This window comes from Eurosta solidaginis, chromosome 3 (genome assembly GCF_040869045.1).
Source record: "Eurosta solidaginis isolate ZX-2024a chromosome 3, ASM4086904v1, whole genome shotgun sequence".
NCBI classification, from domain to species: Eukaryota; Metazoa; Arthropoda; class Insecta; order Diptera; family Tephritidae; genus Eurosta; species Eurosta solidaginis.
In genome coordinates this window covers 69000011-69026928 of record NC_090321.1, presented here as the reverse complement: position 1 = coordinate 69026928, position 26918 = coordinate 69000011, and the positions used below count along the sequence as shown (strand labels likewise).

Here is a 26918-nt window from a genome sequence, read left to right as displayed (position 1 = left end):
TGAAGATTAATTAATATAACCGTTCTTTCTTCTCCGAACAATAGAAAATCAAAAAATAAACAAAGTAAAATATTCAAATTTTTTATTTGAAAAATAATATATATGTATGTGTGCAATTGAGAAATTAGAAATTTTTCATTGCGGAAAAACGTCAATTTGTGTTTTTATCATAGTACCAAGCTCCAACTGGCCTTATAGGCCCGACACATATTATTTCCAATGCAGCACCGATGAGAAGATTGCATATTTTTATACTCAGCTGAGCAGAGCTCACAGATTATATTAATTTTGTTCGCATAACGATACCACGTAACGGCATAAACTAGTCTAGATAGATATAGACTTCTATATATCAAAATGATCTGGGCGAAAAAAGAAATTCATTTAGCCATGTCCGTTCGTCCGTCCGTCCGTCAGTCCGTAAACACGATAACTTGAGTAAATTTTGAGGTATCTTAATGAAATTTGGTTTGCAACTTCCTGGGCACTCATCTCAGATCACTATTTAAAATGAACGAAATCGAACTATAACCACGCCCACTTTTTCTATATCGAAAATTTCGAAAAATCGAAAAAGTGAGATAATTCATTACCAAAGACGGATAAACCGATAAAACTTGGTAGATGGGTTGACCTTATGATGCAGAATAGAAAATTAGTAAAGTTTGGGACAATGGGCGTGGCATCGCCCATTTTTAAAGGAAAGTAATTTAAAAGTTTTGCAAGCTGTAATTTGGCAGCTGAGTATGTAATGTTCGGATTTAACGATGAGATATACGAGCTATACGCAGACATCAACATAGTCCAGCGAATTAAAACGCAGCGGCTTCGCTGGCTAGGCCATGTTATGCGAATGAAAAATTACGCTCCGGCCAGGAAAGTGTTTCTATCGGAACCCGCCTATGGACGCCGAGGTAGAGGGCGGCCCCCACTCCGTTGGAAGGACCAGGTGGAAAACGATTTAAACTCCCTTGGTGTGACCAATTGGCGCCGGTTGGCAGAGAGAAGGAGCGACTGGCACGCCTTGTTGGATGGCCATAACCGTTTCAACGGTTAAGCGTCAATTAAGTAAGTTTGCAATGTTCGGTTACATCCGAACTTAGGCTTCCTTACTTTTTATGGGAAATGGTAAATCGAGCAACACTAGCGCCATCTGATAGACAAAAGTTGAGAATCTTTAACTTTTGTTACATGTAAAGCATAAGAAGAAGAATTTGGCATTTGTTTTGGCTATGAGTGCTTTCAGACTTTGCAAATTAAACTATTTTTCTCACTCGTGGGTACTTTTCCAATGTTTCTCACAATTAAAAACTACATTTTAACAAATGAATAGGAGTCAAAAATATATTAGCAAGTTTTTTCTTGTATGGTGAGAATGTTGATAACGGTTCTTCGCGAAACGTTCAAGTCGAAATAAGTTTCAACTGCTAAGTCTGAAGTTATGTTTACATTTACAGCCGCAACAGCTTGCGCCATTGTAACGCTGTTCGCTTTTGCATCAAAACTCATGAACATGAGAAACCCCATTCTGACTAGGCCATAACTTCTGCCGATTTTAAAAATCGAGATTTTTACCATAGTCAATTGCTAGCTGCATTGTCGATTGAGAGATTCGCTAACTTAGTTTTACCAACACTTGTTAAATATTATTCACTTGAGAAAAAGTGGTGTCTGTGGTAATGAAAGTCAAAATTTCCGAAAAGGTCGAAGAGGAATTAAGACAAAACATCTCAACAATTGTTCGCGCTGCAAAAAAATTACAAATTAAACTGCAAAATATTAATTTAATTAATTAATTAAAGATATAATTTTACCAACTTTCTTGAAAGCTTAACTACATCAACAAAGACCGCTACAAATTGCCGAATGTCAAATCGACAATGATAAAAGCGGAGTTTATTTTATCAAGTTCAGGGTTGACAAAAGAATTTTTAAAATTATTTAGCTAATTTACCGTTGTTGTTGCAACAGTTAGTGCATAGCGCCACTGTTTAGTGATGGCCGGTATTATATTTGGCAGATCACTGAATAAATCTATCAGTTTTACAGTAAAATCGTCAAATCGAAAACTGATTACATATATACACGTAAATATGAACCTTGTCAATTTAACTGTAAATATTTACATACATTTGTTTATTTAGAGATATTTTTAGTTATTGCTTATTATTTTTACTAACCCGCCACACTTGAATAAAGAAATCATATTAATAATGGAAAACGAAATCATAAAAAAATATTTCTAAAACAATACCAACTAAATTATCAACAAGTCGCTAATTCTTTTTTGTAATTGTACTAAGTACCTACTGTATGCTTACTCGAGCATATAAAAGAATTCATTTTATTGATGTGTTTTCAAAAATATTTCATTGAACTTTAAACACGCGCAATCGAATGGAATAAAAAGTTCGCACTTTGCTTATCTACCGTTGAAAAAAAATATAAGAAACAAGTAAGGAAGGCTAAGTACGGGTGTAACCGAACATTACATACTCAGCGTCCAAATTACAGCTTGCAAAACTTTTAAATTACCTTCTTTTAAAAGTGGGCGGTGCCACGCACATTGTCCAAAATTTTACTAATTTTTTATTCTGCGTCATAAAGTCAACCACCTACCAAGTTTCATCGCTTCATCCGTCTTTAGTAATTAATTATCGCACTTTTTCGAAATTTTCGATACCAATCTATTCTGGGTCCAGATAAGCTCGTGTACCAAATTTGGTGAAGATATCTCAGTATTTACTCAAGTTATCGTGTTAACGGACGGACGGACGGACATGGCTCAATCAAATTTTAATTCGATTCCTTTATACATGTACAACCAACCGTTATCCAATCAAAGTTAATATACTCTGTGTGCAAAGCACGCTGAGTATAAAAACAAACAATAAATGTTGATGATGAAATACGCAAAGTTGAAATTTAATCGCATACAATTTGCCGCCGCAAACCAACAACATCACATCAATACGAAAAGCAAGCAGCAAAGCAAAAAAAAGTAGGAAAAGACTGTTTTACTGCATTTAATTGTCGACTTATGGATTGTAAGTGGCTTGGTGCTTATAAAAAGTTAAATGTTTGATTATAGTTACATATGTACATATGTAAGTATGTGTAGGTATTGAAAAATATGGGTTTGTGTGCTCTACAGCGCGCGATATGAACTTCATAGGTTGTACGGTTGATGACGAATTTGCGGCAAATGTTTGTTGCGTAGGTCATTGCAAAAATCGATATGTGCATGTGCAATGCAATGCGATACGTACAATATATGGCGGTGTACGATGGGTGCAACTTAATATTGGCGGCGCGCAACAAATAAAGATGAGAAATGGAAGTCAACGAACAAATGTTTTCTTGAATGAAAAACGATGGTAAGGAAGCATAACTAAAAGTCCTACATATATGTATACATACATATATAAAAAGCAGTGCTTCTCAATCAAGATTACAACTGTTGAACATTTTTGAAGCCTATCAAGACCTTTCAAAAAGATATACATTTGAAAAAACAACATGGAACAGCAGCTTGTTCCAGAACTCTGCCAACTTTCAAGGCTTGCATTTAACAAATGAAATGTGCCAGTAATTCTACTTCTTACAGCTCCTGCAACCCCACCTTAAGTAATCGTCCTTGCAACAATCTTATTCAGCCTAAGCCTCCTCCTAGGAGCATTAAAATGCCCCTTTATGCGCAAATAGACGAGGTGACAACTTACATAAAAGGACGCTCCGATCCTGCCGTCTATGCCAAATCAGCGACGACTTTGTCGTCATACGCTCCACTGATGCCAACTCATATTTGCTACAAAATTAATTTCACACTACGATGCTTCTCTGTCGAAGCTGTCTAGCCCTTATATACAATATGCCTTAAAAAGCACACAAGAGCTGCCTCAACAAGCGCATCTAATTCCGACGCCATCTATATAAAGATATTGTAATAGATTAGACAGACGGGACTCGGAACTCTCTAAAGTATCGGATCTAAACAATTACCTCATATTATTAAATATATCCTCACATGCTAAGTCAATCCGACGCAGCTAACCCCACTATATCTGTAGTAAGACCCCACGGAAAGAGTGCACAATACTTTTAACCCAAGGGATGTCCGTAGACTAGGTTAGGTGAATGTGTTTCGCTCTATATAGGGCAGAGAGTAATACTAAGTTAGCCAATAAGTTACAATATGAAACAATACTGATATGAGCTTGAGTTATATCTCCTTTCGATGCGAACAAATCGACATCGTTCGTAGTATCATCCTCTAAGGTGCGGCGCAGAATAGCTGCTTTTCAGCTGGGATAAGTGACAGATATCCTGAGTAGATACAACCTTTTACTCTCGAAACACCTATCAAAATGGTTCATAAACTCTAGGGGATTGACTTTTAACATTACTGAGGTTAGAACTGCAGTAAGGCAGCTCTTGGTTTCTAGCCTTTCCACACATGATGTAGCACGAGGTCACTAGCCTATTGTAGGTTAAGCATAGTACGAAAGCTGCTCTGATAGGCATTGCTGCTTACCGTTCTACTCTTTTGTTCGTCGTCAGTTTTGAATTTTTCAAGTGTAGTGCAGTGCATATGCAGTAATGCCAAAAATTTTTGAATATAAAGATATTGCATGCGCGAACTTCGGTGGAAAGCAGCGGAGCGTAACAAAATTCTAGTAGGTCACTTTCACCACACCAAAAACTTTAACACAATTTTTAACATAATTTAAGCACATAAATACACTGATTGGAGTTTCAGAGAGTAAAAGTTAAAATTCTGAACACATTACCTGAATAAAAAGTGCACAAATAATTGTTAAATAATAAATACAGACAGTGGTAGTTTAACAAATTCTGCTGTGGTAAGTGGTGAATGTGACCTACTAGAATTTTGTGAAGCTTGCCTCACACGATTTTTCGTCTATGCAATGTCTCTATATTATATCGTTTCTGGTAAAGCATTAAAAGCGAATGGGTTTTACCTCCGCAGTGTAATATTACTGCCTTTAAGCGTCATCTCTGAAACTTTTTTGAATCTGTCTTTGACGCACTTGTCAAGCTTGTGGTTACATAACTGGTTATAGCAGCACATAAGTAGCTTGATTCCTTAAATATTACCGACGTGGCGCACATTATAAAAGTGCTACAAAAATATATAATGTCAGCCATTATTCACTTCGAAAATTCATTGTTCGATTAGCGGTATTGGTGATTGGTACTGCTATCCTCTTGGCTTAAAGGGCCCATTACTGATACTTAGCATAGACTTGACTTGACTTGAGAATTGTCACTTACAGTTCTGTTAAATAAACATTGCATGTTACTGATTACTCAAAACATAGCAACACTTAACTTGACTTAGAAGCCTGTTGAATTTTCATTTTCTATGTAAGTTTTAAGTGACTTTTACATTTTGAGATGCCATTTGTTTGTTTTGACATTTTGTCATACAAATGACATTTATTGATTATGATGCCATATTGTATGCGCTAAGTGGAGTATACTCGTGGCTAAGTTGCCAAGTTTAGGCCAAGTCAAGTCAAGTCTATGCTAAGTATTAGTAATGGGACTTACATAGCTTATTCAATTGGTTAGAGACTTCTTTGGTAGAATAATTTGGAAACGACAAATGACACTGATGATGGCGCAACGTCGAAATCGATTTGTCTCCAAACCATATTTGACAAGGGATGACAGAAAATCGTTCCAATATACATCAATAATTTGGTCCTCTACTATGAACATGAAAAATTTATTTTTTTTTATGGGGCAATTTTAATCATTTTTTCAATAAAAAAAATTGATCTTACAAATCAGTAGGCTGATATAACAACAAAAATTGTTAATACATCCAAGAGCACGGGTAAAAGTGTCAAGAAATATGACACTATGGCATCATTGCCATGAAAGAAGTCCAATTTTCACATCCATTCTGCAACAGATGTCGCAGTGCTGTGAATATCAATTGCCGATAAAGGAATTTAGCAGTTCCCGAAATGGATCTATACAACGAGCTTTGGCAGTTGTCTAAATGTTTTCTTTCTTCTATTCTAATTTCAAATTTTTTCAATTAAGAAAAAATGTATCTTAACAATAATAATGATAAAATAATTATTGTTAGGCCTTGACTCAATTATTTTAACAATAAATGATAAAGTGTTTAAAACTAAAGTATTAAATAAACAACATAATAATAATAATATTTGTAGTAAATATTGCATCCTATAACGTGTTATTATTTTGGTCTTGGGAACCTCAAAATTTATTTCTCATTTCCTTTCTAGATATGTAGTGGAATCCACTAACTTTCTAACGATTTTCGTGATCGATGTATTGACGAATCGATAAGTATAACGATTTTGGTATTCAGCTATTGTTTAATTTTAGATTGTAAGATTGTCAACGGCATAAGCTGGAATTCCATTATTCTTTCATTTGAACCGATAATATTCACCTATTAAGACATGTTAAAACTGATTTAATGAATAGCACAATCGGTATCGTAAGCGAAAAATCGTTAGTTAAAATCTCGACAAATCGTATCGTTAAAAGTTAGTAAATTCTACCACTGAAGTCGTTTTTACATTGTTTTTTCCTCTCACCGAGGCTACGTCAAAAAACGATACGAATCGGACGTCAAACAATTTTTTAATGTTGCTTTGCGCGAGGGGTGAAGCCAGGATCCTCGGTGTGGTAGGCGGAGTACGCTACCATCACACCACGGCAGCTGCCAAAAAACCTAGTTATAACAAAAAATTATATAATTTTGCAACAATTTTTTTTGGTATGGCGACCGACCAAGTCTACGCTGCATTATATCATGATGTAATAATAAAGGTGATATCAACAACATAACCTCACTTTTTCGACAGCTAAATAATTCTATTAACGGCTTATATAGAATAGCCGTGTTTTTTTACATCGTATACGTTTCGTTTGCGCGTGAAAAAAACACCTATCCTCGCTTAGATAATGCTTAGGAGACCCATCTAGCGGCTGTGGTTAAACAAATAGCTACAGCCACAGGGTGTACCGAAAAGTGGAGACACAACGCTCTGATGGTCATAGGGTATAACATATAGCTGAATCAGTTGCGATGAATTGTGGACACATAGAATACATAGAATTAGTGTAGAGGGTGAAACAAAGACACATATTTCAGTTACATCTGAGTATAATGCGTATTGAAATTTAGTAGGACAAAATTTTTGCGCAGAAATTTCAGAGGTGTATTTAAAGTTTAATGGATATACGCGTGTTAAAAAACACGGCTAATATTTCTAAACGTATAGTAAAATCTACTACGTTCGTAGTAGAACTCAAAGGCAGTTCTGTATGATAGACAACCCTTATAATTGTGCATTCCGAACTTGTCAGAATAAGGGAAAACGTCAACGGGTTGAGAACACTTGAATATTAATTTCATCATGCATTATATAATCTCATTCGAAAAAAAGTTTGGGAAACAATGATATGAAGCACATATACCTACATACTATTTATAAACAAATACCATACATACCTTTTCGAGACACTCCTGCCCAATTGCCTTTGTATCCCATTTGACAGCCAATTGTGTGCCATTCGGTAAATTCACAATGCACCACATTTTGGTTGAAATTTATGTTTTTGCAGTGCAGCCAGCCTTTCACTTGATTCTTAAATTTTTCGTTTTAATTTTTTTTTTACGAAATTTTGTCTTTGTGGCACTGTTTCTTTTATTTTGTATATTTTGTATATTTTCCTGTAACCTTTTTTATTTGGGTTGTTCGTGCAATTTACGTGAATTCTGTTGCTCCAAGCAATCTTAAAAAAATTAAATGTATGCGGGCTTGCAAACTGGCTTTTTGTTAAGTAGATATGTATCTACTTGTATGCATGCGTATGTACAATATACAACTTTATTTTTATTTTTATTGGTGCGCGCACAACGGATGAGCCAGTTTTATTTTTCACAATTGCAATATTCAATAAACATAAATTTTTTAAAAGTTTTTCTTATATAACACACACTTCTTTGTTAAACAATTTTTTTTTTTATTTTTTTCAAGTTTAACAAGTTTTATATTTTGCGATTTTTTGAATTTTATTTCGATATTCTTGTATAAGCGAACTCGTTCTGCTTTTTTTTCTTTTTAAGAAATCACTTTTGATAAATATTTTGCATTTAATTGTTATTTCTGTGTAGTATTGAATACACCTGCATTTTGTTAAACGCCGGTCGCACAACTGCTTCACTTGAATTTCGCCTAGCGATTGAACGTTTTTCGATTGCAGCAATAAATAAAACCGCCTGTGTCTCTCTGTTAGAAAGCCAGCAAGACCGAAATGCAAAAATAAATACAAAAACATACAGGAAAATAACAAAGACAACTTTAAGTCTGAACACCCACACATTTCCAAAGTTTAAATGAATCGCTATCATAAAGTAAACCAGAGAGCGGCAAACTCAGCGTACCTACACAAATATTTCCGTGCTCACTAATAAAAAAACACAAAAATGTGCGTTAAGTGAATTAAAGTATCTCTGAGATACGACACCCAGTGCACGGACTTCACCACTTTATTGGTAGATCTACCAACTTTTTAGCCCATTTTCATTTTTTTCCACATCTACCACCAAAGCCGAAAAATCTACCAACATTTGCCTTTGTAAGGAAATTAAGAAACTATTCAATTCGAAGACAAAAAATTACCCCTTTTGGAATATTTTGATGCAAAAAAATATTCAATCTAGTCAAATGACAACGATTGTTCCCTTACTTAAAGCTTTTCCATTTCATAAGACTTCCATGGAAATTCTTAACAACGAATGGCGATCATTAATGTTATATGATAAGCAAAAAATAGAAAAGATATTTTCCGACGATATTCTTAAAGGATGGATAAAATTGGGAACTGAAAAGAGTCTTCTAGAAGAAAATTTGAGCAATATTACCTCAGAGTAGTGCAGCCGCAGAAAGGTCGTTCTCTATAATGAACGACATAAAAACCGCCAAGCGTAATGAACTAAAAATTTCAAGTATGTTAAATTAATATTAATAAAAGAATATTGTATCGGAGCGGACTTTATTTCAGTCACCAATTGAATTAATAAGATTTTATTAAAAAAAATTTAATTTGTAGAAGATGATTTTGTTACTTGTATTTAATAACACCCATATGGCACTAGATTTTTCTTTTGTTTTTTCTGATATTTTTTTTGGTTGAGAATTCGGTTTTTATTTTGAAAAATTTGTGCACAAATTCAAACAAGAAAGAATTTGCTTAGGTCCGTGCACTGACGACACCCAAGGCAATGTGTTAGTGTTGCCATACGTACAATGTTTTTGAAGCTAAGAAGAGTATTTTGTAAGATTCTAGGGATTTGAAATTGTATCCAAAGTGTTATTAAACTTGACAATTTTCTCATAAAGACCCGGATTATAATGTCAAAAAGAAAAAAAATCATCTCTTTCAGAAAATTTTTCAGTTATTAAATTTTAAATTTGTGAAAAAGTTTTTATTTTCAAATAAAACACCATCATTTGCAGTAAAAACATGCCAAGTGCAGTAAGGTGCATGTTGTTGTAGTATCGATAAAGACACTTCCCGAAGGAAGCCCGACCATCCCGGAACGATTTAAAATGACCATTCAAAGGGTTGATAAGCGCAATTCATAACTTCCTCAACCCAATTGTCAACGTCACCTACACGAGGCAAATCCTCTTACGTGTGCCATACACATATTTACCAGGGGAGGCTCTGGCGACCCCAAGTCCCTCATGGAACTAGGGGGTGGGGGGCGAAATGGCCTAGAAGGTTCAATGTGAACATAAATCGTTTCCGAGAAGGTCGGGCCTTAATGGTGCTTGTTACCGTAACGTACCAGATCTATATCTGGCAAAAGACCATGAACATCGATAACACTCCCCGAAACTTTCGGATAGTGTCCTTATCGCTGCAACAATAACAACATGCCAACATTTAATCTTTTAAGCAATCCCTCCACCCATTTCCTAGTTCCATGAGGAACTTGGGGTCGCCAAAGCGCCGCCCTCGGGTAGATGAGGTTGACAACTAGGTGGCGGAAGCTGTAAGGCTTTAAAGCTTTTTATTGCGATTATTAACACCTTGAATCCTCTTATAATTCCAATTAGATCATAGACGGTTGAAGTATGAAAGGAGCACAAGGTATGAAGATTGCGGTGCGTGTTACTTCAGCCAGGACAGCAAAGAAGTCCGTTTTTTTCAAAACGTTAGCTTGCGAACAAAGACTAAAGCAATGAAAAGAAAGCTATTAACAAATTCATTTCGCCTTTGCGAAAATAATTTTAAGGAAACTGATTTTATCAGCTGTCCGTCAGATCTGAGTATTTACAAACGTGCTCGGTTGTATCCAGGAGCTGTTTCCTTTTCAAATGAATTAAGTCCTTCAAGCTGAGCACTATTAAGCAAAATACCATATGTGTTTTCCATTTAAAAACTCAATCAAAAAGCCCTTTCGAACGTAAGGCTCGAGGAGGTTGGGTGTATGAACTTAAAAACCCTAACAAAAAGTAGTTCTGGAAGTGGGAAGATAATGAATGCGTAAAAGCATAAATCTTGGACAATTAAATACAAAAAATTGCGTAAACAGCTTTGTAAACAGATATTTTTTTATTTTTTAGCAAATATATTTTCAATATTATGTCAGTTAGACAAATGTAACTTGGAAAAAGCAACACCAAATATTTAGAAACAATTTTTTTCGATTAGATCGTCTCTCGGCAGTAATTTGGCAAATACCCCAAGTGTATTTCTGCCATGAATAGCTTCTCAGTGGAAGTTCATCTTCCTTTCAGATGCTGTTGTTGTTGTTCTAGCAGTGCTTCGCCCCATCCAATAGGTGCGACCGATCACAAATTGTCATCAATGTCCTCTAACTGGAGTCCAAAGAAACTTGGAGTTTCAACAGGGGTCCACCATCGTGTGAGGGGTGTTAGAGGCGTTGGTTCCACATTACAATTCGAGAGATGGTTGGTGCCGTGTGGGGACACGTTGCAAGCAGGACATGCATTTTGTATGTCGGGGTTAATTCTGGATAGGTAAAAGTTTAACCTGTTACAGTATCCAGATCGAAGTTGAGCTAGAGTGATGCGCGTTTCTCTAGGGAGGGTGCGTTTCTCTTCTGCAAGTTCTGGGTATTTTTTTTAAGAAGTGGATTCGCCGGCAAATTCTCGACATAGAGTTCGGATTTGCATCACAAACATGGTTCAACTATATGATTGGCTCATATCTACAGCAACAACATACATTTCTTCAGATTGTCAAAATATGGCTGTTGGTGTTAGGCGAAGAGATGGAGAAAAAATATAAAACGTTGCAATTCTTGTATGTTGTGGGAAAATAATGCGCTAAGTTAGATGAATTTATTAAAAGAATAACATAAAGTGATGTGAAACTATTTTTTTATAAAAAATTTACCACCACGGCAGTAAATATTTGTCAATGTGTTGATTACATTTTGCGTTTGCCATCACCTTTCGACAATTCCTATACCAGTGAAATCAAAAAATAAAATCAGCTGATAAGATGAGCCAACCATGTAATTGAGCCATGAATCACAAATAACAGCGTCTCAAGCACCAAAATGACAACACTTTACTTTATAGGTGTGCAACAATGTTATGGCTCTTAAGCGCCAAATACACGATACGAACATTTCCGCGAACATTCCCGTTATGTCATGTTTCTGCGACCTTTTCTGTCGTGTATGGTGGTGTTTGCCAGTTCGCGCAAATGTTCGCCAAAAATTCAAATAAAATATAATAATCGTAGTAATTTCTGAACGGAACAGACGTGCGCGGAAAAGTAAAATGGACAATAAAAAATTTCTGAGTGAATTTATTGAATCTTCTCTTTTTTTTACGCTTAATTGCCACAGCGAGCAATATTGCTGCAGCACAATTGTTGTCCATATTCATCGCTGTCTGAAAGAGAACTAATGTTCGGCCAAAAGTTCGTATGGTGTATGGCCAAAGCTGCGAACAAGATTGCGGAATGTTCGCGGAAATGTTCGTGTCGTGTATTTGGCGCTTTAGTGTTCATTTCTATGCACTCTTCTTTGTATCTTCATATGTATATACCGGTGTATGTATGTATGCTTCTCTTTATGTGTGGCTTTTAAGAGCTAGCAATTGTTGTTTATTTAAGAGCTACTAATTCATTTTTATTAAGATTATGACCACGGTTGCCACACCATGTTTTCTTGTGGGACCAAAATTCATCGAAAAAAAGACCAAATCCCAAAGAAGTGGACAAAATTTTTGTAGTTTTAATTGGCTTACAAACAATTCGGCAATTCGCAAATGTGTCGAAATCTTTGTAAAATCTTTGATTTCAGGTTGTGGTAAAGTACAAAGTCACACACATTTTCATTCTAACAAAAAGCCTTATACATATAAATAAATGTTTTCACAAAAAACCTTAGACCAAACCCGTGTCGCAAGCCAGATTAGTTCTGTTTTATTTACATAAAAATCGCGTTTTTAAACTAAATTTCTCCAGGACTCGGTTGTATCAATTTTATTACAAAATCAGACAAAATGTTAAAAAAAATTGTTTCCAATAGCTGGCTGCTCCATTTTTTTTTTAATTTAACTCTTTACTCTTTCGTTTACCAGTGCACCCTTACGATTCAATTTTCCCATCTATAGCCTAGATTCAGTAAGTACGGGTTTTAAAATGTACATTATTTCCATGTAATTTGTGTTAGAGGAAAATGTACATTTCAAAACTCACATTAATTGAATCTAGCCACAGTCCTCAGATTTACTATTGAAAAGTCTTAGAAGTTTGAACTGTGTAATAATGGTCGAATTTCCATTTGACGATGTTCGAGAAATTAGTTATTATTAACAATATTATTATTAAAGTTTCGGGGGTTCTGCTCTCCAACGGAAATAATTTGGCACAAAGCGTTTATATCAGATCTACGTTGAGCATTTGTTAAGTTATCGCTTTCCAAAAATATTCCTGCCTGACTTCCAATAAAAATATTCCTTGGGTTAAGATACTTAGTACTCTAAATTATGTACATTGACTTTTTTTAAATATCCAATATTTTGATATAATAATTGCACCTAAAATTACTCATATTGATGGAATAATATCAGCAGACTAAATTTTTCTGATTTAACTCTTTAGCGCAGGTCGGAAATATATAGAAACTTTTAATGTTGTAACTGATATCGAATTTGACGGTTGTATAGCAGAAATGCTATTAACTTCCAGACACAAAAATAGAAAATATAGCCGCATCGCAGTGTGAAGAACATAATAGCCTTGGAATTCCTAAAACTCATCAATTTGTTTTGTGCTGTGTGAGAAAAATTTAAAAACTATCATTACCTATCGAAGCATATCGCATAACTTGAACATAAAACAGTTGTAAGTCCACTTAATATAAAACAAATTATTCTCATTAATTTATTTTGTTTTCAATACAAGAATGTCTTCATCAGTGGACAACTCCGTCAAATTACTTTGAGATGTACGTGCATTTGCAACAACTTTTTTTAAGCTCAAACCGTGAAAAAAAAACTATCACGAAAAGTGTTTGAAAACCGATCGAAATATCTAGCCACCAAAACAAGATTTTCTGATTGACCGCTCGTTTCACCAACAATTAACGAAAATTGGTTTGCTTCAAGATCCAACACCTTTCTAAAGTATCTGCTAGGTGAAGTGCCATTGTTCTGCTGCATTTTGTTGACATCAATTTTTTTGTAACAAAAGAAATTCATTGCGGTAAATTATAAATTATATAAGGGTTAATGAAGGTGTGGAAAATTTTGTGGGCAGTGTTGAACATTTTTTCCTCAGTGAAAACAAACAATCTTGATCACAGCCTAAAAAGGACCAAAATTCGAAAAAAGGGACCAGCGGATCAAATGTGGTTGACAAGGACCATTTTTGGCCCAAATGGACCAAAAGTGGCAACTGTGATTATGACTCAGTTAACTCACAATTCTCAAAGGTTTGTTTTTGTTAAAAGAAGAGCGTAAATGATTACAAACGTGAAGAATATCACGGAACATTATATATAGGGATCGAAAATATAAGATATCTACAATTAGTGTAATCGAGTTTGTGTTTTTGCTACAAGCAAGTGTTTCTAATGTATATATGTAGCTTGCGATGTTAATTCCGGATATGGAATCTCTTTTTGATCGCCAATTGAAAATTTATCAGGAGAGCTATCAGAAAGTCAGCCAAAATTTACCATCTTCCAAGGAATGCTCGGGTTAATGTATATTACGTATACGCAATGGCTGTACTATCAATTAATGTTAATCACCCTTATCGCGAAGTTCACACGGAAAAGTCTTAGTCTTCACTTTTTTTATTCGGGTGAACTTTTTCTGCCTATCGGCAATTTCGGGCGAACAAAAGTTCACTTCGAAACAGCTGATGCTCTATTGTGAATTAGCAGTGAACAAATAATTTACTTGCAATTATGTAAATTTTGTAAACAAGCACAAATTTCCTTAAAAGACAGAAAACATAGAGATAAAAAATGTATAAAAAAATGTTTATTATTGCATTTAGGTTGGTATTGATTGAGCGCGAGGAGAATATAAATTTGAAAGCGATTCGGAGGCAATTAAGGGACTGTTCTAACCCTTTGGAGCTAAGTGATCCACTGTAAGTTATAAATTACTATTTTCAGCACTTTTGAATAAAAATTTAACTTTTTTCAATTAGTTTTCGACAATAATACAGGCTAAACTCCTTGCCGCTATTGAAGCAAACATTTGGAGTTCCAACAATTGTAAAGTTGAGCGCATGTCTTCGTTTTTTCGCAGAGGGAGAACATCAAAAAGGCGTTGGAAATAACCATGAGGTGGGTCTTAGCCGGTCTTGTTACAGTGCGGTACTTTCAAAGGTGCTGAACATTTTGGAACCGTTGCTTTGTCCACAATAGTTAACTTGGCCGACATTAAAAAAGAGCAACTTCAAACTGCACACGATTTTTATACAAAGTTCGGAAAAGTAGGAGTTGTGGGATGTTGGGCCCGCTTCCTGTCCCCTTCACGTAAATTGCATTTTTAGACGCCTTCGTTGTCATAAAAATAGAATTTACAAACTTAGCAATAAAGGAATTTTACTTTTTTCCACTTAGCTTCACTCTTAACAGGTGTACCAAGGCTATTTAAACATAAAGTAAGCTGCTTCCAGAAGTGCGGCACTTTTTCCCGATCATCTTGTCAAGCAGCATTTCCAATTGTGCATTATTTACTCCTAATAATAAAAGTACTTATAATTATAAGAATATCAAATTTCAAAAAAAAAAAACAAAATCACTGACATCTTGTTTTTCTCTCGTTCGCCTGTAAAATATAAGTGAATAAATTTGGGTTTCCCCGCTATTCATTTCGCCCGAACAAAGAGTTGCCGATAAGGTGAAATCTTTTTCGAACAGGAAAAATTATTTCGCCACCCTCTGCGATAGGGTAAACAAAAACTGTGAATATTTTCGGGTGCAAATAAAACTCGCGATAAGGGCGAATATGTATGTATATGTACAATTGAATGAATACCTTAGCCCAGGCATGCTTAACCAACGAACCGATATCATTTCGTTACGATAATTAACGTTAATAAACGAAACAAAGTCATTTCGTTTCGTTTATTAACGTTAAGAACGTCAAATTAACGAAATGATTTCGTTTCGTTTTCTGCCATATCAAAACGAAATCAAATCGTTTATGTTGATTATTAATTTCAAACTATGCTGGCAAAGCTGATTGATGGCGGAGTCATTAAAGGTGAAAGTATTAGCCAAGCTGATTGCAACTTTTCTCATGAATTTTGACAGTACGAACATTTCTCAGAGTATTTTTAACATTACCACCAACGAATTACACAAACAAATTATATGGAGTTTGTGTGTGTATGTGCGCTCGTTGTTACCACCTTACGGCTTCACCATGGCTATAGCATTGCCAGCACAATTCAAACATAAAGTATCACGTTTTTGTTAACGTTTTTAACGTTAACGAAAGCTTTTCGTTTCGGTTAAAAACGAGATACAATTTATCTTGATATTTTCTTTATCGATAATATTTCGAAGTGTTTCAACGGAAACGGTAGAAATTTTTTGATAAACGATTAGCTTAACGTTAAGGTGCATCCCTGCCTTAGCCAATACCTTTAGACCAGGGGTCGCCGAAATCAAAACTGTGGCTGTGTGAGTAAAACTAAAATCATCTTATTGCTGGTGGTTTAGTTGTTGATGAAAAATCAATGAGGTAAAACGTTTGCGCGCATGTTTGTTAACACACAAAAAGTAATGCGTCAATATGCCATATAAATACTACTTTATTGCTTCAGTCTAAGGAAAAATTTAAACAAAATAAATTGCTAACATTAAACAATGAAAACATTCTGCGCATGAGCGTTTTTTGCAAAATATCTTTTCGCAAATGCGCAAATAATACCTCACCCGATGTTGTTACTCTGCTTGTTCCATTGTGAATGATGACAAAGTGTGATTTCTTCTGCATAAACGTCAAAATTCCAAAGTGATTGGATCACCTGATTCGTACTTGACTATCGCTGTCTCATTCTGTATCTCTTTCTATCACCCGCTGAAGATAGGCGCCGCCATATTGAACAGCCTGTCAAAACGCTGAAAAGTAGCCATATTGAACAGCCTGTCAGGCAGTTGACAGATAAGAGATCACACTTTGTCATCATTCACAATGGCTTGTTCAGCGACAACTAAGTACGAATAAAGACGAAAGAGAATAATAATACGTGTAAACTGGCGCCAATAATTATTCAACTAAATGGTGACCATTGCTTTAGACAATTATAAAGAATATGCGAAGCAAAAAATATTTTTCTGATGTGATTTATTATACAATAGAGCACCTGGCAGACTTTGTTCTGCCCGAAAACTGGTTTGTCTATAATTAAAAAGGACACGTCGTCCCCCCCCCCCCCCCCCACTCTCTATCCTTTCCTTTTCCACCTTATCTTTGATTTTTCTTCTTATTATTGTGCATCCCTTATTCCATTCCCTCCCACTCCTACTCCCAATCCCACTCCAACTTCCAATCCCACTCTCACTCCAACTCCCACCTATCAATCCTACTCCCATTCCCATTTCTACTCTCACACCCGAATTTTGATAAATTCATATTTTTTTTTAATAACTTCAACATAGTAACTGAAAAGTATAAGGATAATTGGTATTTCGTACTTAAAACTCAAATTAAAAAATTGTATTTCTATTAATAAAAACTTTTATTGGAGCTCTTAGCCACACAAATATATATATCAAAATTTCAAAAACCGATTTTGATTTTGCATATACAATGTTTATTGTTGTCGATATTTCGACCTCAGTTTGAAGTCATCTTCAGGACTGGAAATTAATTTGTATTAAGACATTACCTTTTTTTATTTAATTTTTTTGTTTTTTCAATTTGTACGAACAACTTCGATTTTAATTATTGGGTTTGATTTGGAGCTCCTCATATGGAATCTCTATACCAAATGTTCAAAATCTGCTTCAACTGACCGACCGATTTCAATAAACCACTACGAAACTAACGCGTGTACAATTTTTAAAATTCCATAAATAAGATATGGATATGTAATTGAGACGTTCTCCTGCCCGATAATACTCCTCCCTGCTCTGTATCTACTCTCCCAGTCAACAGAAGCATGTGTCATATAAATGTAACTTTTATTTTTATTTTTTTTGTATGCTTCTTCTTGCCTCTTTCTCCTCCTATGCATATTTAATCCCTATTTCTCCTCCGCGTTTTCTCCCCTACACTTTCTAGATTTTTCTCTCCTCTACTCCCACTTTTCTTCATCATCTCTTTCCTTTCTTCCCCTGACACTTTCATTTTTATTTCCTACTAACATTTTCTTTCCTCTCCCTCACCCCATCTAAATTTTCTTCATCTCTCGCTTCTCTCTTTTCCTCTTTCCAATTCATACCCCTATCTCTTATTTTCCTTTCCCTCTCGTTTTTCCCTCTCATTCTTCTTCTTGACCATCGCCTCTGGTTAACACTCATTAACACATCTTATTTGATACCCATATTGTGAAAAGATATTCTGGGATCTTCCCAGAATGATTCTGATATCGTTCTAAATTGACCACAGTGTCCCTTGTTATAACCAGCGAGAGTTCGTAGGTTCTCTCTGATTAGATTAATGAGTTTGATTAGTATCAGTCAATTGCTGGGAGTATAAAAATTTGGCATGCAATGTAGTCTGCCTGTTCATTACCTTCATGCCCCTGATTTCCGGGAACCCGTCCTAAAAAAACTTTGTTTTTGGCTCTAAGATCACTTAGGACTCCAATGCATTCATCCAGTAGCTTGAAAGTAATTGTGTAAGACTGCAAGGCACAAAAGACTGCCTGGCTCTCTGACATAATGAGGATACTGCTTAAGTATAAGCATCTTGGTACTCATTCTCTAACGCAAACTTCTATTGCATGGATTTCTGCCAAAAAAAATTGTGTGTAGCATCCTGTTGGTATCGATTTCTTGAAGTTTTTTTTGGATCATCCGTGAACAAGACCTCGGGCTCAGTATTTAGATTTCGTATTTCCCAAAGAGATGTGTACACAATGGACACCTCAAACTTCTGTGAGGCCAATGCATCACGTTTGTAGTTGAAATACGGGATTTTCTATGAAGTTTCTTATTACTTCGTATGCTCTGTCATATTTCCATAGCATATCTTTTACAGTACACTAACAATATCCACGGCTATGCATTTGCTACATCGTTGCAAAAACGCAACATCAAAAAGAGTAATCAAATCATCAACTGTAAAAACAAAACAAAAAATGCAAAGAAAAAATTTTAAATGAAAAAAGTTGCTCCCTATCCGTAGGTTTTTTTTTTGGCTATAGCAACGTTTCCAGCATCAAATGCATACAATTCTGAACTCCCCTAATGTATTTTGTTGGTGTATTGTAAAAATATTCAAAAGTTTGCAGTGCAATAATGCTAGACGCTTTGTAAAAAAAACCCTGGACTCTCCTTTCATGTTTATTCTATTGGAAACAAACTTTGTTGTACAGTGCAATAATATAAATCTTTCTTTTAGTTCCATGCACAGTGGCTATAGATTTCATTATATTTATTTTTGTCAATACTTTTTTTGTTTGTTAAAAAACAGCATTGCAATAAAATGTATAAAGAATGCATGCACCTTATTTTATGATAATAAGCGATGAACTGCACAGATCATTGAACTTCAAATAATTACCTTAGAAGCAATAAAAAAGAGATTCAAATTGCTAACAGCATTGGGAATTTCATACGGGGATGCGAAATTATCAGTAAGGGACAAGGCGAATTTAGAATTCAGTTATGGATTCGCCTCGGTAAGGGGGTAGAAGAGAACTCTGAAAACATTGAGTGAGGGCGGAAATAATACATTGGTTTTAGCTTCGAGCCTCGTTGTGTAGCCTCGCTGGCGTCCATAAGGCACCTAAATGTCTGCCTTTGCTGGGCACCAAGGCACAGCGATATTGAAGTCAGTGAATTTCCAGATGGAACAGGTGGAACACATTATAGCGGAACTGTGCAAATTGTAGCACAGAATACAAATAGCCCATGACACATCTGAGGCTCTTGACAAAGTGAACGAATACAAAGAGGTTTTTTACCGTACCAGTGCCGCAATCGAAGAAAATCAAATCACATGCTGGAAAGTGCTTTGCAAGAAGTAGTTTGAGGTCGTTGGGGACAAGGATACAAATTACTAATGGGTAAATGGCCTTCGTCGAACCAAGCCATCGACAAGAATTAAATCTTCTTATCATTTTCACCCGACCAACCAGAGAGGAACAACAACAAAACAGAACTCAAAAGCGCTGCGTGAAGCCTAGGAGATCTCCAGAACCCACGGAGTCAATTGGGCTAGCTGCAAAGCTTTTGTTTCATAACAAATGCCATGAAGCAAGAATGATGGATAGCCTCATAAAAAATAGCCTCAAGGCAGCTACATATTTATGTAACATGGAGGAGGACTGTTCCATCAACTACATAGCTCCCGGAGAAGGACTCCACAGTAGATGTCATAGAAGAAGAGAAAGACTCTAGCAAGAAAACGATTAAGTGCGTCGCCAAGCGACATAAATAGTCGTATTGGTTACGCTGGCCATGTAAATGCTTTTACCTTCGAAAGGTAGCATGGCTTTATTGGCGCGGTGGAACGCTCATTTTTGGTGCCAATATATCTACAAGATATATCAACGCGATTGCAAGCTAAGACCAAGCAGCTCGCTGTTCGGTGCTAGGTCCTGATCTCTTGAATAATATGTAAGGCAGCCTTTATTTGTTTTCACGTTAAAAAAATCAAATTTCTTGCCGCTTTACAATTCACATGGCTGTTGTGAGAACAGCGTAAAACTGTGAACTGATGTAGCTCAATTTTTATAAATAGCTGACTGACCATGATCTCCAACTGGCGATGGCAAAAACGGATCTGGCTAACCTCACGAAAAGGCCATCAATAGTTAGAAACACGCAGCTTAATGGATTGTCTTCGAATTTAAGGCTTTGTAATGGTGAATCTGAGTCGGTTATTGGAATAGGCGAATCAAAGCCAAGGTTGGTGGCATCTACCTCAAAATATATATTCTTAGATGTTGATGATATTTGGACGGGGATATGAAAGTAGCTTCCCAGCTTACTGCACAGTTTCCACAGAAGCCGTCGTCGTTTGAGTTCCCCAGCTAGCTCTTAAACCGATTGCGTGGGAGTGGTTTTGTTAGGTTGCGGGCATCTCACTTTAGTTCACCTCCAAAAGTATATTTAGTGGCTACTCATATGTTTGGACACATGCGTCTGGAAATAGTAAGCAACTTAAGACGCATACGATAGCAACATCCTGGTAATTCCCTAATGTATAGCGACCATGGTGGCCACCGTGGTGTGGTGGGAGCGTGCTCTGCCTCCTACACCAAAGATCCTGGGTTCACGCCCAGGCCAAGCAACATCAAAATTTTAGAAAACAGTTTTTCAAATTAGAAGAAAGTTTTTCTAAGCGGGATCGCCCCTCGACAGTGACTTGGCAAGCACTCCGAGTGTATTTCTGTCATTAAAAGCTTCTCAGTGAAAACACATCTGCCTTGCCGATGCCGTTCGGAGTCGGCATAAATCGGAAAAATTAAAAGTAGCGGCAAACAAAATGGAGGAAAAGCTCGGCCTAAAATCTTTCGGACTTTTGCACGCAACTCCATTCTCCCAACAGCAGCACTGCTGTCCTTACTAAAGGCAAGAAAGAATAAAAAATTACACTGAAGTTACAAAAACCCCGAAGCCGGTTTGTCTCCAAACAAAATTTGAGAAAGGATGACGGAAAATCGTTCCAATTTGAATACATAAATACATTTTTATGCATTTTAGTAAAAAATGCAAGCACTTAGGTAAATGTGTTAACCGATTGCCATCACGTTTTATGTGCCAAGTCGCATGTTTTCCAAATGCGACATCTAAAGCTCACTCAATTCTTATTGTTTCTATTATTGCACCTTCATACCACAGAATATCCAATTAGTTTGTGAATATACCGCTCATGTTCTAACAATCTTATTAACATTACCTTTGTTGCAATTTTTCAGTCCATTGGATAAGCAGGTGAATGCTGATTGGTAACCTCTCTTAGTTACCAAAGACGTTAACAATACGAATGCCAGACCGTACAGCACCAGATTTGTTTTATATAATCGATCAAACCCAAACAGTGAAACCCCTCAGGTTGTTGTTGTTGTAGCAGTGCTTCTCCCCATCCAATAGGTACGACCGATCACAAATTGTCATCAATATCCTCTAACGGAAGTCCAAGGAAACTTGCAGTTTCAACAGGGGTGGACCATAATGACAGGGGTGTTAGAGGCGTTGGTTCCACATTACAATTAAGGAGATCGTTGGTGTCATGCGGGGACACATTGCAAGCGGGGCATACATTTCGTATGTCGGGGTTGATTCTGGATAGGTAAGAGTTTAACCTGTTACAGTATCCAGATCGAAGTTGACCTAGAGTGACACGCGTTTCCCTGGGGAGTATGCGTTCCTCTTCCGCTAGTTTTGGGTACTGTTCTTTGAGTACTGGATTCACCGGGCAATTCCTGGCATAAAGGTCCGACGCCTCTTTGTGGAGTTCGCTGAGGACCTGCTTGTGTTTTTTGGCTTCATTCGGCTGAGTTGTCAGGTGCCGTATTTCCTCATAATGCTTACGGAGATGACTCCTTAAGCCCCTGGGCGGTGGTGGCTCATCAGATGTCTGTTGGGATGCCCAGGTTTTTGGGTATTCAACAGGAACTGTTTGGTTAGCATCTCATTTCTCTCCCTGATGGGGAGCATTCTCGCCTCATTACGTAGGTGGTGTTCTGGGGACATAAGAAGACAGCCCGTGGGGGTTCTGAGCAGTATTTTGGCAGGCCTGTAGCTTCTTCCAGTTTTTAGGCTTGGCGACAATATAGGGGACGCGTAGCTTGCAATCGGCTGGCCAATTGCTTTGTGTGTGTTTTTGTTATTGTTATTCATGTTGCCGCGTTCTCAGTGGAAACATTATGACTTCATTTGTCATCACATTTATCCAATGATAAATTAAATGTGATATGGAACAAGCTTTTTACACTGATATGGGCTAAGGCAATGGGGTAAGATAATTTTTTAGAAAGGGCATATGAAGAGGTACACAGTGTACATGCTGGACGCACTTTCGGTGAATTCCCATTGGACAGTGTCGCGAGTCCGAGGAAACTTGCTGTTTCAACAGGTTTGGGCCAGAGAGTTAAGGGTGTTAGAGGCGTTGGTTCCACATTGCAACTGAAAAGATGGTTGGTGTCATGTGGCGACACGTTCCAAGCAGGACAAACATTGGGTATGTTGGGGCCTGAATAAGTTAGAGTTTACCCTATTACAGTTACAGTTTAAACTATTACAGTATCCAGATCAAAGTGACTCGCGTCTCCCTGTGAATGTTGCTTTCCTCAACTGTGAGTTCGGGGTATTTGTCTTTATGAACGGGGTTCAACGGGCAATCTCTGGCATAGCAGTCCGACGCCTTTTTCTCGATGTCTCTGAGAACCTTATCGTGCTCCTTTTTTTCATACGACTGAGGTTTTGACTGCCGGATTTCTTCATAGTGCTTACGGGGATAACTTCTTAAGTTCCCGGAGGGCTGAGCCCCTTCAGACAGATGTCTCTTCAGATACCCAGGTTTATGGGTATTCAGCAGAAACTGTTTGTCCAGCATTCTATTTCTCTCCTGTATAAGAAGTGTTCTCGCCTCACTATGTATATGATGCTTTCCAGTCATAAGACATCCCGTGGCAGTTCTGAGCGCGGTGTTTTAACAGGCCTGCGGTTTCATGTAGTGTATTTCTTTTAGGCTCTGCGATCATATTGAAGACGCCTGGCATACAAGTGGCCTGTCAAATGCTTATAAGTGTTTATGTGCGTTGAGGATTTTTTTGCTACTCTGGACTTTAGGTACAACTGCGGCTTCATGCTCACAAAATTTAGATCCTGATCGAATGTCACACCCAGTATTTTAGTAGTTAGACATTCGATACCGTAATGCCATCGACGTGGATATCCAATATAGTCGACAATTGCTTTGTGTATGTTGTAACTAAGATTGCCGAGGATTTGGTCGGTGACGGTGTCAGATTTCGCGAGGTGAAGAAACTGGAGACTAGGGAGATAGTCGTAGATTTCATAGTATACCTCATAGATGGATGGGCCGTGGCCTGTTGCCATTATCTTGCAGTCTTCGGCGTAGGAAAGTAGTAACTTCTTCTAGTTTATAAGTGTTTATGGGCGTTGAGGATTTTGTTGCTACTCTGGACTTTAGGTACAACTGCGGCTTCATGCTCACAAAATTTAGATCCTGATCGAATGTCACCCCCAGTATTTTAGTAGTTAGACATTCGATACCGTAATGCCATCGACGTGGATATCCAATATGGTCGACAATTGCTTTGTATATTTTGTAACTAAGATTGCCGAGGATTTGGTCGGTGACGGTGTCAGATTTCGCGAGGTGAAGAAACTAGAAAGACTAGGGAGATAATCGTATTTTTTCATAGTATACCTCATCGATGGATGGGCCGGGGCTTGTTGCCATTATCTTGTGGTCTTCGGCGTAGGAAAGTGGTAACTTCTTCTAGTGGGGAAGGGAGCTTCGATATATAAAAGTTAAATAAAAGTAGGGATAGAACACCTATGTTACGTTCTTGAACTGCACCGATGCCTGCCGACAACACAGATAATTTGCAGTGCACAAAGGCTTTTGCTATGTCATATTCGGAAGTCATCCTGATGATTGACAAGCCGCAAGTTTTCAGTGAAGTAAGGAGCATGACGCCTTCAAGTGTCTTGTCTATAAGCGATAGGAGAGATATTGGGCAATACGAGTATCATACGTTAGCTGGTTCACCAAGCTTTAGTAGCGATATCACACTAGCCATTTTTCAGGGATGACGAAAGTGGACAGATACAGGTTGAAGGCGAGCAACAGTTATTTTAATTTCTCAAGGCCAAGGTTTTTAAGCATTGGCAAGGTAATCCCACCCGGGATAGTTTAGCAAGTTCGATGGCTTCTTCAATTTCTTTGGAGAAAATTATCGTAGGACACGCGTTATGCTTGTGTGCTCGTCTGTTGGCCTGCCGTCTAGATTTGTTGACCAAGGATGGCATTACAGATTGGCAAAAGAAATCGCTTGCGCATTTCTTCGCATCCGATAGCGCTTTATCGCGAAAAGCTATGGATATTTTGACATTGTGCTTAGTCGAGTTTGAGAGAGACTTTACGGTTAGCTAAATTAAAAAATTTTCTACAGAAAAATGCTCATGAAAAATTTCGTTTGTAAGTAAGAACAGTCAGTTTAATACTAGGGATAACCGTGACCGTATTTATCAGATTTTTGAATGGAATTTACAAATCTATATTCTATACTACTAATACTAATTTTTGGACTGCAATTTTTCTATAATTCCGTTAGATTTGTAGTGACCAAGGCGAACTCAGTACCATTGTATATGTGTAAACCTTTACAATGCTCAGTACCATGGGATGTTATCCCAACAGCTGATTCTTCTTCTTGATTATTCCATACAACGGGTTGTACAACAATATGACAGTTAATCGAAAACAATCAAGGCGAATCCATACCAGGTGGTGACAAAGCGAGTTCAATCATTTCGCCGTGCAGATGAATGTCAAGTCAAAAGAAAATTTTCATAAATTTCGATTAACTGACATTTTGTTGTACAAGGCTTTGTATGGAAAATTATCATGAAGAAGCAAACAGCTGTTGGGATAACACCACCTGGTACTGAATTCGCTTCGAAAACAATGCAAAATTTCTTTTGACCCAAGGCGAATCTATACCAAGTGCTGGCAAAGCGAGTTCAATCATTTCGCCGCGCAGATGAATGTCAAGTCAAAAGAAAATTTTCATAGATTTCGATTAACTGACATTTTGTTGTACAAGGCTTTGTATGGAAAATTATCATGAAGAAGCAAACAGCTGTTGGGATAACACCACCTAGTACTGAATTCGCTTCGAAAACAATGCAAAATTTTTTTGACCCAAGGCGAATCTATACCAGGTGCTGGCAAAGCGAGTTCAATCATTTCGCCGCGCAGATGAATGTCAAGTCAAAAGAAAATTTTCATAGATTTCGATTAACTGACATTTTGTTGTACAAGGCTTTGTATGGAAAATTATCAAGAAGCAAACAGCAGTTGGGATAACACCACCTGGTACTGAATTCGCCTTGTTTTGACTTTACTGCACGGCGAATTGCCATCTCCTTGCATAGATTCGGTATCGTGCAAACGGAAGAATTGGCCTGAGCTCCGAAAGAGGTCTTGTGGTCATAATTTATCCGGAGGGTTAGTGCCAGGGAACAAAAATGGCAGAAAATACTATACATGTGCATACGGATGGTTCCAAATTAAAGGAAGGGGTCGGGTCTGCCGTTTACTGCGTCGATCCAGAAACAAGTTGATCCTACAGGCTGCCAGATTACTGCAGCATCTTTCAGGCGAAAATTATAGCCGTGAAGGAAGCAGCAGAAATTCTGGAAGAAGCGTACCTAAGATGCAGTCGCGTCAATATTGACAGTCAGGCAGCGATTAAAGCAATAATCTCACACAGTACTTCAGCAAGAAGTGTTCTGGAGAAGCATTGAAAAAACTTCGCTCAGAACGGACCATACATCTATACTGGGTTCCCGGTCATTAAGGGATAGAAGGTAATGTAAGGCCAATGAGTTGGCAGAGGAGGGTGCAACACTCGCTGAAACGACATTAGATGGCCCAATCCGTTTGGGAGAAATTAAAAAAATACAGGAGCTGCATACGATCCATCAATCAAGAAAGTCATAGATAAAATCGCTGGGCTGCAAAATTTCTAAGATCATGTGCAAAGCCTGCGATATTAGACTTACAAAGTGGCTCATATCTTTGAAGAGAGCAGACTTAAGGCTCGCGATGGGCATTAGACTGGGTTGATTTATTAACCGATATCGCGCCATCGATTTTTCGATAGAATTTTGGGCTCGGGAAAACAAAATCCACTACGCATACCCAAAAAAATAATTTGCGAGCCTGCGCAATTTCAATTTTTGACCTTTTTTCGACTTTGATTTTTAAGGTTTTTTTCATGACCTACTAAAAAAATTTTCATTTGATTGTAAAATTTTCATGTATACCCTGTCCGACCCAAAAATGTCCGCTAAAAACGTTGTCGATAACAGTTTTTTGAAAAAAAAAAAATATATATACATATGAAATTTTTTTTAGTAGGTCATGAAAAAAACCTAAAAAATCAAAGTGCAAAAAAAGTAAAAAAAATGAAATTTCGCAGGCTCTAAAATTATTTTTTTGGGTATGCGT

The 26918-nt window shown here is 37.1% G+C and overlaps 1 protein-coding gene and 1 long non-coding RNA gene across 3 annotated transcripts in view; one reads left to right on the top strand and one right to left on the bottom strand.

The window, feature by feature from the left end:
• dnr1 (defense repressor 1) overlaps window positions 1–8316 on the bottom strand; it is a 40752-nt gene extending 32436 nt beyond the window's left edge. Inside the window, exon 1 of the mRNA XM_067772203.1 lies at window positions 7523–8316. Within this exon, the coding sequence (XP_067628304.1) occupies window positions 7523–7609 (87 nt within the window). The 5' untranslated portion in view covers window positions 7610–8316. The remainder of the gene's footprint in view (window positions 1–7522) is intronic.
• Window positions 8317–14129: 5813 nt separating this feature from the next.
• Window positions 14130–15323, top strand: LOC137246430 (uncharacterized). Of its 2 annotated transcripts, XR_010951486.1 has the most exons (3): window positions 14130–14481; window positions 14572–14667; window positions 14728–15323. It is a non-coding gene; the product is annotated as an uncharacterized lncRNA (long non-coding RNA). The 2 variants fall into 2 exon arrangements; XR_010951485.1 differs by having other exon boundaries at window positions 14130–14667.
• Window positions 15324–26918: the final 11595 nt, after the last annotated feature.